Below are 11,925 nucleotides of genomic sequence, written 5' to 3' on the forward strand. Positions count from 1 at the left end.
CAGCAGCTCAATCAGAATCTGAACTGTACCGTGAATGACCTCGCCAGGAACCTGTCATGGTTGCTGCATTGATCAAAAGTGCTGTTTTCTCCTTGCCTTTGTAACTACAGTAAAAAATGTCTAATATGTGATGAACAAATGATATCCTTGGTTGGATAACCTTGGACATGGCTGGGCAATAAATTCATACATTCTCTAAACACATTAGAGTGCATGACCTCTGTAATGATCCTGTATAAGTCAATTAGATCTCACACTGTCTCCTTTCTCATTAGGATTCCCTGAATAACAACAGCAACAACAGCCTGTCTCCAAAGAAAGGAAGCTGGCAGGACTCCCTACGAAACCCTGCTTCTCAAGGTGAGAGAATTTACTGCAACTCTGTAGAAGCTCTAGAAGACTAAGACGTTTTTTTTGAGTGGTGCAACCACTCCAAGGAACAGCAATGTCCGTGTCAACCGTGTGTTCAACCGTGTGTTCATGTTTGTGTGTGACTATGAGCACCAGTACCAATGAGTACCAAAAGTGGCGCTGTTGTGCCAGAAACAGAGAGAGAGAGATAGTTCTGCACTGTTGCCTGCTAATGAGAGAGGGGGGGGGGGGGGGGGATTTGCACCACTCAGTTCACACGGGTGTGATTTTTTGGTTGATATTGAATGTTAAGATGTGCTGTTTCACTATATACCGTATGTACCTGCATGCATATCCAAAAGTGTTTTAGTTCTTTTTTTCATTTATAAGATGTTCACCTCTAATGTCCAAAGTATGCTGACACAAAGGGTGGCCGATAATGTGTTTAAACATTTTTTCAAATGATCATCCAAATGAGATATCGGCAAATAATTGTAAACATGTTCTTGAGTTCATTGTTTATCCCCCAAAATCACGAAGGCTAATTTGACCTTTGGGATAGGACTACACAAATAAGTCAGTGTTTCCAAAGACGTAGTTACTGCACTACGGCAGTATGGGCATCATGTTGAAAGTGGTTGATTTAACATGGCAACATGAATGTCCCTCTATTAGTTATTATTGTCTGCTCTACTTTCAGTGCGTCTGTCGCCCACCCACACGTGCTTGGAGGATGGCAGTCATGTGACAGGACAGTGCCCAGCTGCCCCAGTCTCCCAAGCACCAGGGTCCCAGAGCAAAGGTACTCCCCCAAAACAGGCAGGGGAGGGCGGGCACCCTCAGTCCCCTCGCAGGCCCCTCCTTTGCGACATGGAGGGTAACAGGCGGGAGAGGCCCGAATACGGTAACAAGATGGCCGACCGTCCAAGTTCAGAGCTCATCCCATTAACATGAATGTCGTGACGTGCCGTGAAGTAACGTGATGTGAAATGGACACCTTTTGCGATATATGAGTTCAACAAAACACAATTGTTTTGTACTGACATCCACCATTCTTCCTCAAATTGGATCATGTACTTTGGGGAAGCACAATTTTATATTCTAATATGGCGGATAATTTGCTGAACTCTATATCCACACTATATGTTTTTTGTTCATCCCCCATCCTTCCCTCACTGACTGTGAACTTAAATGAACTGTCATTTTTATTGTCTCCTTAATCTCGTCTCTTCTCTCCCTCCCTGCACCCTCCCTATCATTATTCATTCCCTCTCGACTCTTTCATTATCTCATCCTCTCTGGCTCCCACAATTCCATGCTCTCCTCACATCTAATTCTTTACTCTGATGCATCTTCCTCATGTCTTCGTTAATTCCGTCTCATCCCTCATCCCCTACGCTCGTCATCTCCATCTCTGTTTCTCTGCACCTTCCTTTCTCGCAGGTTCATTCGGTCAGCATAAGTCTCACACCTGCCCTGGTGATGTCATTGGTCCCGTCATCACAGAGCCTCTGATTCAAACCTCCAGAGTTCCCTCGGTGGACGAGCACTCGCAGTGTTCCGACACGGAGGTGGACCACGACCTCAACAGCGGCCACGGCCACAGGCATTCGACCCGATGCACCACCGACACCTACACAGTCACCAGCGAGTCGGGTCTGGACCCCGAGTTGGAGAATGACCCGGACGGAACCAGCCACTGCTTGTCCTCCACCGCGCCCATCGGCGCCAACGACGGCGCCGACACGCCTCTGTCCGACGAGGAGCTGGAGAAGGACTTTGAGGTGGAGTTCATGCGCAAGGAGACCTACGACTTGGTATGCAAGGAGAACCACAGCTCGACGTATGTGGAGTTCCCCTCCATTGAGCCCTCCGAGCTCGCCTCGTTCTCCAGCTACCTGTCCTCCAGTCGCTCGGATACGCTCGACCGATCCAACAGCTCGGCCATGGCCCATGAGGCGGCGGCTAACGATTCCACTTCTCCGTCGTCGGACCCGGGGATCGCCGACATGAACGCCAAGCGGAGCTACGTGACATCGGACCCGGATCAGGACCTGAGCTCCCCCGGGTCAGACTCTGACATTGAGGGTGAGCTGGAGGCGGCATTCGCCTGTGGAGGTCCTCTGGTTTCAAACATGATCTCCTCCATCTCGGAGACAGAGCTTGACCTCACCAGCGACGACAGTAGCAGCGGACGCTCCTCTCACCTCACCAACTCCATTGAGGAGGCCAGTTCGCCCACTTCGGACCAGGAGTTGGACCCAGATACAGAGTTAGAGCAGGACAGTGGCATTGTGGGGCTGAAGGCGTCTCTGCTTCTGGGCCAGCCTGACCCGATTAAAGAAGGCTCTCCTCTACCATCTCCATCTCCCTTACCTTCCCCCACCCTGGTGACACCTTCCCCTGTGGACTCACCCTACCTCCCGCCAGAGCCCTATGATGACGGACTGGCTCTGATGGGGCTACAAAATGTGGATGATGAGTCTTATGAGCCCCAGGCCGACCCAGATGAAACTCTGCCCCCAGCCCAGCACTGCGAGGACAGCCTCTCCAGACAGATGGTGCTGGAGATAGAACCAGACCATGGCTTGGAGAGCTTCAAACGCTCCTTCTACCTGCCAGTAGGACCAAGGCTCATGCCCAACTCTGATGACTATGATGGAAGTGAGGGAGACTCCGAGTCAGAGAGCGAAGATGAGCTGAGCGAGAACTCGGACTCGCCCTGGCTGCTCAGCAATTTGGTCAACAAGATGATCTCAGAGGGGTCTTACCCAATCAGCTGTCCCGAAGAGTGCTTCAAGAGGAAAGTGTCTACGTCCGATACCATCTCGCCGTCCTCGGACATTGAGGCGGATAGCTTCAAAGAAGACAGGCAAGGGAAGAAATCGTGGATGGAGGGATCAGAGGAAGAGGACGAGGATGGCCTGACGAGAAGAAGGGAGCAGGCAGAGGAGAGGGAGATGAGTGCAAGACTTTCCAATGAAGAACTGCTGAAAGGCAATGACAGGTTTGGTCCCTGTCTGTACTTGAGCAACCCCACCGCTGACACCATCGCCCCTGTGATTGTGGAGCGCTACCTCAACAAAGGAAGCCATGCCCATCTCATTAAAGACTCTGAGAGGAACTTGAAGACCAAGCCTTCGAAAAATGCCAGGAGACAGGGAGACGATGAAGAGGACGACACCAGGGAGCCGGATAACGACTTGATGATGCTGGAGGGGAGGAAGGACCTTGACTCACCGAGCTTCAGTGAGAGCGTGGCCAGCGACAAAGATGAGGGACGAGAGACAGATCCCAAGCCCACGGGTCGATCCTCAGCTTCCCTGGAGCGCATCACCGAAGTAAAAAACAGCCTGACACTGGACATCCCCACTGCCCAGACCAATCGTTGCTTCAGCCTCACTTATTCCACCGACAACGATGAAGAGGAGGACTGCTCTCCCTTCATGAGTGACTTGAGGAAGCAGTCGTCTTACAGGGGCAGTGACCTTTATCTCGACAGTTCGCCGCCCATTGATGACAGCGTTCGGAATCTGCCCTTGTCAGACCAGGACCACCTGCTGTGTGAGAAAGAACTGGGTGTGAGACTGCAGACAGATGACGAGGGACTGGCTTATGACTCCATGAAGTACACACTTGTGGTGGATGAGAATACCACTCTGGAGCTGGTCAGCCTAAGGAGGTATGTTCTAGACCAGTGGTCCCCAAACTCTTTTGGCCGTGCACCCCTTGTTACCTCCTGACCTAGCTGACGCACCCCCTAACCCCTAAGTCTCGTTGTATTTGGCCAAAAATGATACATTTTTAAGGGGCGCTAATAAACAGCTTTTGTCCCCACACGTCTCAAGATTTGCCATTGACCACGGTAAGAGAATTCCGGTAAAATGTTTGCCATTGACGATGAACGGAGAAATTGTGCCAGAATTCCGCTCAATATGACGTAAATTAAACATCAAAACATTAAATGCCATTGACATTGGAAAACATATTCATATGTAAACGAGCAAATCGGCTAACCAATCACATGTTGTTGGGAGTGCTTGGCCAATAAGGGACAACCTTATGTACCTTATTTAGCAATGTCAAATGTCCGCTAACATAAATTGATGTACGATGACAAGAGCGCCCCTCATTTCATACGGGTGTGATTTTTCTAATATGATTATGGCAAATAATCACGGAATGTCACTGCACTGAGAGACATGCAGCTGCTGTATACTCCTGCAGCTGCTCTATACATCTCCTTACAACAGTGGTTTACCAGATTTTGCCGTTTGTGTTAAATAACACCATGAAACCGCCATCACCCTTTTCATGTCATGCACCCCCTAGAGGGCGTTCGCGCACCACAAGGGGTGCACGCACCACAAGGTGTGCACGCACCACAAGGTGTGCACGCACCACAAGGGGTGCACGCACCACAAGGGGTGCACGCACCACAAGGTGTGCACGCACCACAAGGTGTGCACGCACCACAAGGGGTGCACGCACCACAAGGTGTGCACGCACCACAAGGTGTGCACGCACCACAAGGGGTGCACGCACCACAAGGGGTGCACGCACCACAAGGGGTGCACGCACCACAGTTTGTGAACCCCTGTTGTAGACAACTTGATTGTTGTAACAAATAATAAACGTTACTATTGCTATATATTGTTTGCCTATAATTACATGCCCAAAATATGGATGCCGGGTTGAAATTGAGTTAAGTCTGTCTGTGGGTGGCACGGTGGAACAGTCGGTAGTGCTGTCGCCTCACAGCTAGAAGGTCCTGGGTTCGATTCCCGCTGGGGACGCTGTGGGCGCTGGGGGCGTGTTCCCTCCTCCGCGTCATCTGTGCCCATACCCGATGCGGGGTTGGCTTTCTCTGTGGAGTTTGCATGTTCTCCCCGTGTCCCCTAGGGTAGGTACCCTCACAAAAAACATGCAGTAATCCTGGTCTCTAAACTACCTCCCCCTGGCCAGCCGGGGCGCCTGATGGAGGTGAAAGGAACTGGTCGGAATAACGTCTTCCTTCCACGCGCTACATCCGGCCAGGGAAACTCTCCCCTGTCAGGTGAAAAGAAGCAGCTTGGACTCCTCATGCATAGAAGGGGGCATGAGGTCAGTCCGCTGCCCCCCCCAGGTTGGCAGAGGAAGTGTAGCGCCCAGGATTACATTAGATAATTGACACAGGGTGAAAAAATGGGTTGCAAAATCGTGGGATAAAAAATATATAAAAAAAAGTCTGTCTGTGGGTTATATGAATATTTACCCAATGACAAGTAACAAAGAACTTGCGACTCAAAATTAACTACTGTACATTGGATTTTCTTATTCCCGAAAAGTAACCGTTTTGGACTGCCCGACAGCAACGATATGCTGCTGCAGTCCTACTGTCCTAGTGGTGATCTATTGTCTGCTATGTGTGTACCTAACATGTCTCCACACGTCTCCTCCCAGATGCACTTCGGTTCTGAGTGATGACAGTGAGCTGTCCACACTGTGCGACGAGGAGCCTTTGGGGACCGGCAAGGTGGTCTATGGCCGTGGCGGTGACGAGCTGCGGTCAGAGCTCCTCAGCTCTTCAGAGGACTCCTCCCCGGAGGCCGACCTGCCATTCTCCAAGAAGTTCCTCAACGTCTTCGTCAACAGCACCTCGCGCTCCTCCAGTGAGTCCCATGCACAGCCACTGACACACAGCACTTTACTGGAAGCCTCTGTCATCATCATCATATGTGCCAACAGTAAAATAACCACTTAAGTCGAGAGAGGTCTCTATAGGGTTTTTTTTAGCAAGGAAAATCATTAATGAGCACTGAGCAGCATGCTTCTTATAATGCTGTCATTTCACAGCTCTCTAAATGAATAGATTAGGATGCAGCTCAGCTCTGTCAGCCATGATGATGCATGAATACATAAACGTAATGTAATAAGCACACACAAGAGTTGGCAGGAGGGCTGTGCTTCCCAGTACATGTATGATCATCACGCATCATTTAATGAATGTTGGAAGGCTGATTAGACTGGCTTATGTTACTATTTCTCAAATTCTCTTTTTGGCAAAGCAATGTGTCGGCAGAGTATTTGAGTGAAACGAGAACAGCAACCTCTGGGCTTTCAATTGAGATGTTTTTTACTTGACATGTTTTTCAGAGCAAGGTCAGAGCAACACATCATTTTAAATGCTGGAAATTCAAATTATGTGGAAAAAACAGAACCTATATGCTATGATTTGGCATTCTCATGGACTATATAGGCCTACATTTTAGAAATTGGTGTTTGAAGAACCACAGCAAAATAAGTTGTCCATTATCTGTTGCCCTACCCTTTCAGGTAACATACTGTAGCTGTTCTGCTGCAACATCACATTCTCTCTTACATGTTTAGGCACAGAGTCCTTTGGTCTTTTCTCCTGCACGATCAATGGAGAAGAGAGGGATCAGACACACAGGGCAGTCTATAGGTAAGCCGTTCTGTTCACATATGGTTATCAGTGATTTACCATGTCAACACAGGAACGGATAACATGCTTTAACCACTTAAACCCCAGCATCCATATTGTGGGGAAAGCATTTGCCGAAAATAGCAGATTGACAAGCTTTGAAATATAGCCTACTAGAAAATACAGGTACACAAGCATAGAGCCCTGAGGGACTCCGCTCAACCTATGGGGTTTAAGTGGTTAAAGCACAGTGACACTTTAGTAGAGGTTTGGATTGTGCCTACTCAGGGACGGCTCCAGGGGGGGAGGCAAGGGGGGCTTAGCCCCCAAAGCCCCCCTTCTATGGCTATTCAATAGCCCCCCTCTAAACAGCCACCCCCCTCGTCGCTGCCGGCGTTACTAAGCCATAATGTAACTCCAGCTATTGGCGAGATATCTTCAATAGTTGTTCCATTTCATTTAAAAAGTCAAATCAACAGGAAGTAGCTTTTTTTTATCTGCTCGGATTTGTTACGTTATAGTGGTAGAATCTGCTTTGTTACGTTATAGTGGTAGAATCTGCTTTGTTAGCATTTGTTTATGTGCAGAAAGAGTGACTTTGAGAACTGTATCTCCATGCAATGCAAGTCAACAAGGAGTCTTGTAATAGCAATTTCTAATCAATAGAGCAACTATTAAAGATATCTTGCCATTTTTTGGAATTACATCATGGCATGCTAACTACACAATCCCAACCTCTACCCAATTGTCACTGTTCTTATAACCGTAAATTTTCATTAAAAGCAAAACCTTGAACACTTTAATTACTACCGATTGATTTTTAGGAATGGAGTTTGTAAAATGGGTCCCTAGGCAGTTATAGTTTTCACTTTACAGCATGCAGTACGAGACATGACCATGGTGAGTCACCATGGTCAATAGTCGCCTTATTCCCCAACAGGGAATAAGGCACGTGTCCTAGCTACAGCTGTGTCCCTAGTCAGTGCTTCTGCAGGGGAACCAATAATATTCTTACAAGACACCACCGTCGCATTACTGTGTGTGTGTGTGTGTGTGTGTGTGTGTGTGTGCGTGTGCGTGTGCGAGCTGCATGTTCATACAGTATCTATCCCATGCACATTCATACATGTGAGTGCGTATGTGAGCATGCCCCTCCTCTTTCAGTACACAATCATTTTCAGTCATTTCTTTGTCTCCTTTCTCTGGTCCTACAGTGCGCCTCCTCCCGCCCCCCCCCCCGACCCCCATGTTCCATTCTCCTGGGTGAATGTGTGCTGTTCCATTACAGCTCTCTCTCTGGGTTGTCCACTGGGAGTCACCCAAAACCCAGACAGATGCTTCCTCCCATTAAACAAACCCAAGCTCTGCAGGATTTCCTAGTTTGGCCCAGTGCAAAAATCAGCTCAGCTTGTTAGCGTGTCATGATGCGAGGACATCATTCGAAATGAAATGTAGCACAGATTCTGTTCTGCTCTTCATAGTATTGCGCGTCTGTCTCTATGCTTCCCTCTGCAGGTTCATTCCAAGACATGCAGATGAGCTAGAACTGGACGTGGATGACCCTCTGTATGTGGAGGAAGAAGAGGATGACTACTGGTACAGAGGTTACAACATGCGTACTGGAGAGAGGGGGATATTCCCTGCTTTCTATGCCCACGAGGTCATTGGTCAGTCCAAGGAGTTGCTAGGTGAGCGGAGGCCATTTACATTTTTAGAAGTTGTAAATATTTTGTTGCGTTACGAAGATGAGCTCTTCTCATGTCGTTTCTCGTCTCTCTCCTGTAGGAATGAAGAGGAACCCAGCATGGACTGAAACATTCAACGTTCAGTTCTTGGGTTCTGTGGAGGTACCTTATCACCAAGGCAATGGCATCCTCTGTGCTGCCATGCAGAAGGCAAGTGCCCCCCCCCCCCCCCCCCCCATCCCCTCCCCACACATGCACACACACATACACGTACACACGCAAATGCACACAACATAATTCAAACCTTTTTTTCCGGGTGTTAGATTGCGATGTCCAGGAAGCGGACAGTTCACGTGCGACCACCTTCTCTGTGTGAGTTGGAGATAAGTATGCAGGGAGTCAAGCTGATCATGAGCCTGGACGATGACTATGACACTTTGGATGAGGTGAGAATAAAGGATGGACTGGATCAATGCAAAGGAAAAGCTTTACAAAAAACGGACACAGAATAGAAGCCTCAGATAAATAGAGCCATGAATGGGATTTAATTTGCAATAAATAGTTAAAATCTTAATGCTCTTTTCTTTACATCTTATATATTTCTGCATCTCCAGTACGATAGATGTAGTCACTTCTTCCAGATGAAGAACATCTCCTTCTGTGGATGCCATCCCAAGAACAACTGGTACATGGAATAAATGCATATTTTCTCTGTTTTCTCTATATAGCTTGGACTGAACAGAGATGTCTCACTTATTGCGTCTCACTCTTTGCACATTTCCTCTCTCTCTCTGCAGCTACTTTGGCTTCATCACCAAGCACCCCATGTTGAACAGATTCGCTTGCCATGTGTTCGTATCCCAGGAGTCAATGCGGCGTGTAGCAGAGTGTGTCGGGTGAGATGATGCTACCCTTGAGATACACAGGCTGTCACACTGATTCACAGATAGGGACATATAAACATATTTTGTGTATTGTTATTAGGCTAGCTATCATGTTAAGGGAAAGAAAGGGAGAGGATATTTACACTATATAAAATGGTGTGACTGTTACCATTTTCTCTACCATTGCATCTCATCCACTTTTATTTACACTTTATTTTGTGCATTATTTAGATTTGTCAACCTGAACCTTATATAGAATATTAGGCCTATAGTATTACATGTCTCCTAAATTAATTATTCCTTTGAATGATTCCTTTGCTGTGATTTATTTTATTTTATTTGTATTACTTGTGTGGTTAGACTATTTAAATATGTCTTCCCTGTGTATTTTTGGTTTCGTCCTGAAAGCTCTTTGAGTCAAATTGACCAATCGAAATACCACCACATTAGTAACATCACAATATCATCCCCTCACCTAAGCCCTTTAACATAGCCTACAACAACATCTGTGGGTGGGGCTTCCACCTGGGTCACCACCCACCTGAAAACCAGCTATACTTAATTAACTGGTGGGTGTGGCCACATAAAAACATAATTTTAACACTTTCCGTACACTTTTTTGAACTCTCCCTCCGAGTAAACCGGTAATCATAATATCTGATGATCATGTTTTAGGGGGGAAGAAAATCACCCCACTCCATCTTTAAGCTTTTCGTTTTATTTGTCTTTCTATTTATTTATTAATTTGCTTGAATAATAGCACATGGAATGACAATAACAGAACTGATTTGAAATGAAAAATTCTCAAATCAAGGCATCAAGAAGACAGAACTCTACCAACAGAGCCCTTCCCCACAATCACCTGTGTGGCCCATGTACCGAGTAATTGATCCCAGACCCACACCCTTGCCTCATGTGTGTAAAATATAACGGGAAATAACGGGAAAGAACACAGTGAGAAAGAGACAAACGGCTATTAAAGAATATTGAGCTAAGGTCCATGAATCCATGAATGTGAGTGAGTGAGTGAGTGCGCATAGTGCATGCGTCCCCATCCATGCCCTTAATGACTGCAGTCTTGTTAACTTTGGTCTGAATCAGGCGCATTGGGTTTGAATTATTAAATGTATTGATGGTTCACTATCCTCAGACAGAACTAGGGTGTGAGACAGATGGCAGCGGGCATCATTTTCGCCCTCTGCTCTGTGTCTGTCAAGTAACAGACATGGAAAAATACAGCATGTATCTTAAACAATAAACCTATGATGAATCTGTGGCTTCATTTAACAGACATGTCTTTAGCTGTGTTTCAAACAGAATTACATTTTACAGTACACTTTAACAAAATGTGCTGCTCCATTTAGAGGAGGACTAAATACTTGGCTAGAGAGACGGGACATCGCTGCCAAATATGTCATTAGCAAAGTGATAGATATGGAACTGGAGGACTTAATGTACTGTATCTGTTTTGCTGATAAGAGAGACTGGCTGGGAGAGTCGGGAGACAGATCTGTTATCAGAGCTTAATATCAGTGCATCTGTCCCGTCTCCAGGAGAGCCTTCCAGGAATACTACCAGGAGCATCTGGAGTACGCCTGCCCCACCGAGGACATCTACCTGGAGTAGGAATTGTTGCCATGACAGCGGCCTCCATCCTCCTCCTGCTCACTGCTTGTGTATGCTTATCGGTTTTTGCCACCAGAGGGCGCCAGTGGAACAGGTCTTCTCTCCATTGCGAAATACACTTGTGCATCCCTTCTGCAATCAGGGATCTCTTTTTTATTATTTTGTGTTTCCCATTCATCTTCTATTTATCTGTTTGTTTATTGTCTGTCCTCTGTGGATGGGCTGCCTGTTTCTTTTATTCATTTTTCTTTTCAATTATATAAAACTAAGAGGCAGAGCATCAGTTAACATCCCTCTCTGTTTTTTGTAAACAAACAAAAACTAAAATGATATACCTACTGCTGTTTCACTTTTGAATGCATGGCTAGTAGGGTTATTGCACACAGACACACCCAGAACACACATGCAACAGAACAGCAAGCAGCGCAACAGCCATTAAAGAGGATGATGCGGAATTGATGATGAGTTAGTGAACTGTAAATATGTATTTGTCATTCGACAAAACTTGTTGATTTGATTTCTACAGGTTAAAGACTAGAGAAGAGCACACAGCAACATCTGGATTATGCTGTGTACAGTGAAATGTCCTTACCCGTGTTGCGTACAAGACTGTGTAAGTCTGTGTTGTAAATATTATGTATAGAGAGTAGAGACATACAGGCGCCTCATACAAAACCATGGAAGATGATGATGGACAGAGTTGTTGCTCTCAGTCTTTTTCTGCGTGAACACAAGTGGTTTTAACTGCAGTGGCAGAAGGGCTTGCGGACGATGTGGAAAAGTCATGAATCATGATGTTAAATGGATCTTGAAAGACAGCTACTGTGCGTGTTATATGTCTCACGATTCGCAAAACAATTACACACCATTTTTGCAGTGGTTGAGTGCATTGACACTCACAGAATCAGGACCATAAATGATGTTTAACACGATAACGTATGGCTCTTGATTAATA

At 46.6% G+C, this 11,925-nt stretch overlaps 1 protein-coding gene across 1 annotated transcript in view; it reads left to right on the top strand.

Annotated features, from left to right (window-relative positions):
- mapk8ip2 (mitogen-activated protein kinase 8 interacting protein 2) overlaps positions 1–11,395 on the top strand; it is a gene marked incomplete at its 5' end in the record, with an annotated part of 53,438 nt that extends 42,043 nt beyond the window's left edge. The window contains 11 exons of the mRNA XM_079501439.1: positions 276–360; positions 1,052–1,255; positions 1,795–4,033; positions 5,794–6,002; positions 6,721–6,796; positions 8,291–8,463; positions 8,561–8,670; positions 8,784–8,906; positions 9,075–9,145; positions 9,258–9,356; positions 10,898–11,395. Coding sequence (XP_079357565.1) covers positions 276–360; positions 1,052–1,255; positions 1,795–4,033; positions 5,794–6,002; positions 6,721–6,796; positions 8,291–8,463; positions 8,561–8,670; positions 8,784–8,906; positions 9,075–9,145; positions 9,258–9,356; positions 10,898–10,970 — 3,462 coding nt within the window. The 3' untranslated portion in view covers positions 10,971–11,395. The remainder of the gene's footprint in view (positions 1–275; positions 361–1,051; positions 1,256–1,794; positions 4,034–5,793; positions 6,003–6,720; positions 6,797–8,290; positions 8,464–8,560; positions 8,671–8,783; positions 8,907–9,074; positions 9,146–9,257; positions 9,357–10,897) is intronic.
- Between the last annotated feature and the right edge of the window lie 530 nt (positions 11,396–11,925).

The sequence above is a fragment of the Electrona antarctica genome (assembly GCF_951216825.1).
Source record: "Electrona antarctica genome assembly, chromosome: 5".
In the NCBI taxonomy this organism is placed as follows: Eukaryota; Metazoa; Chordata; class Actinopteri; order Myctophiformes; family Myctophidae; genus Electrona; species Electrona antarctica.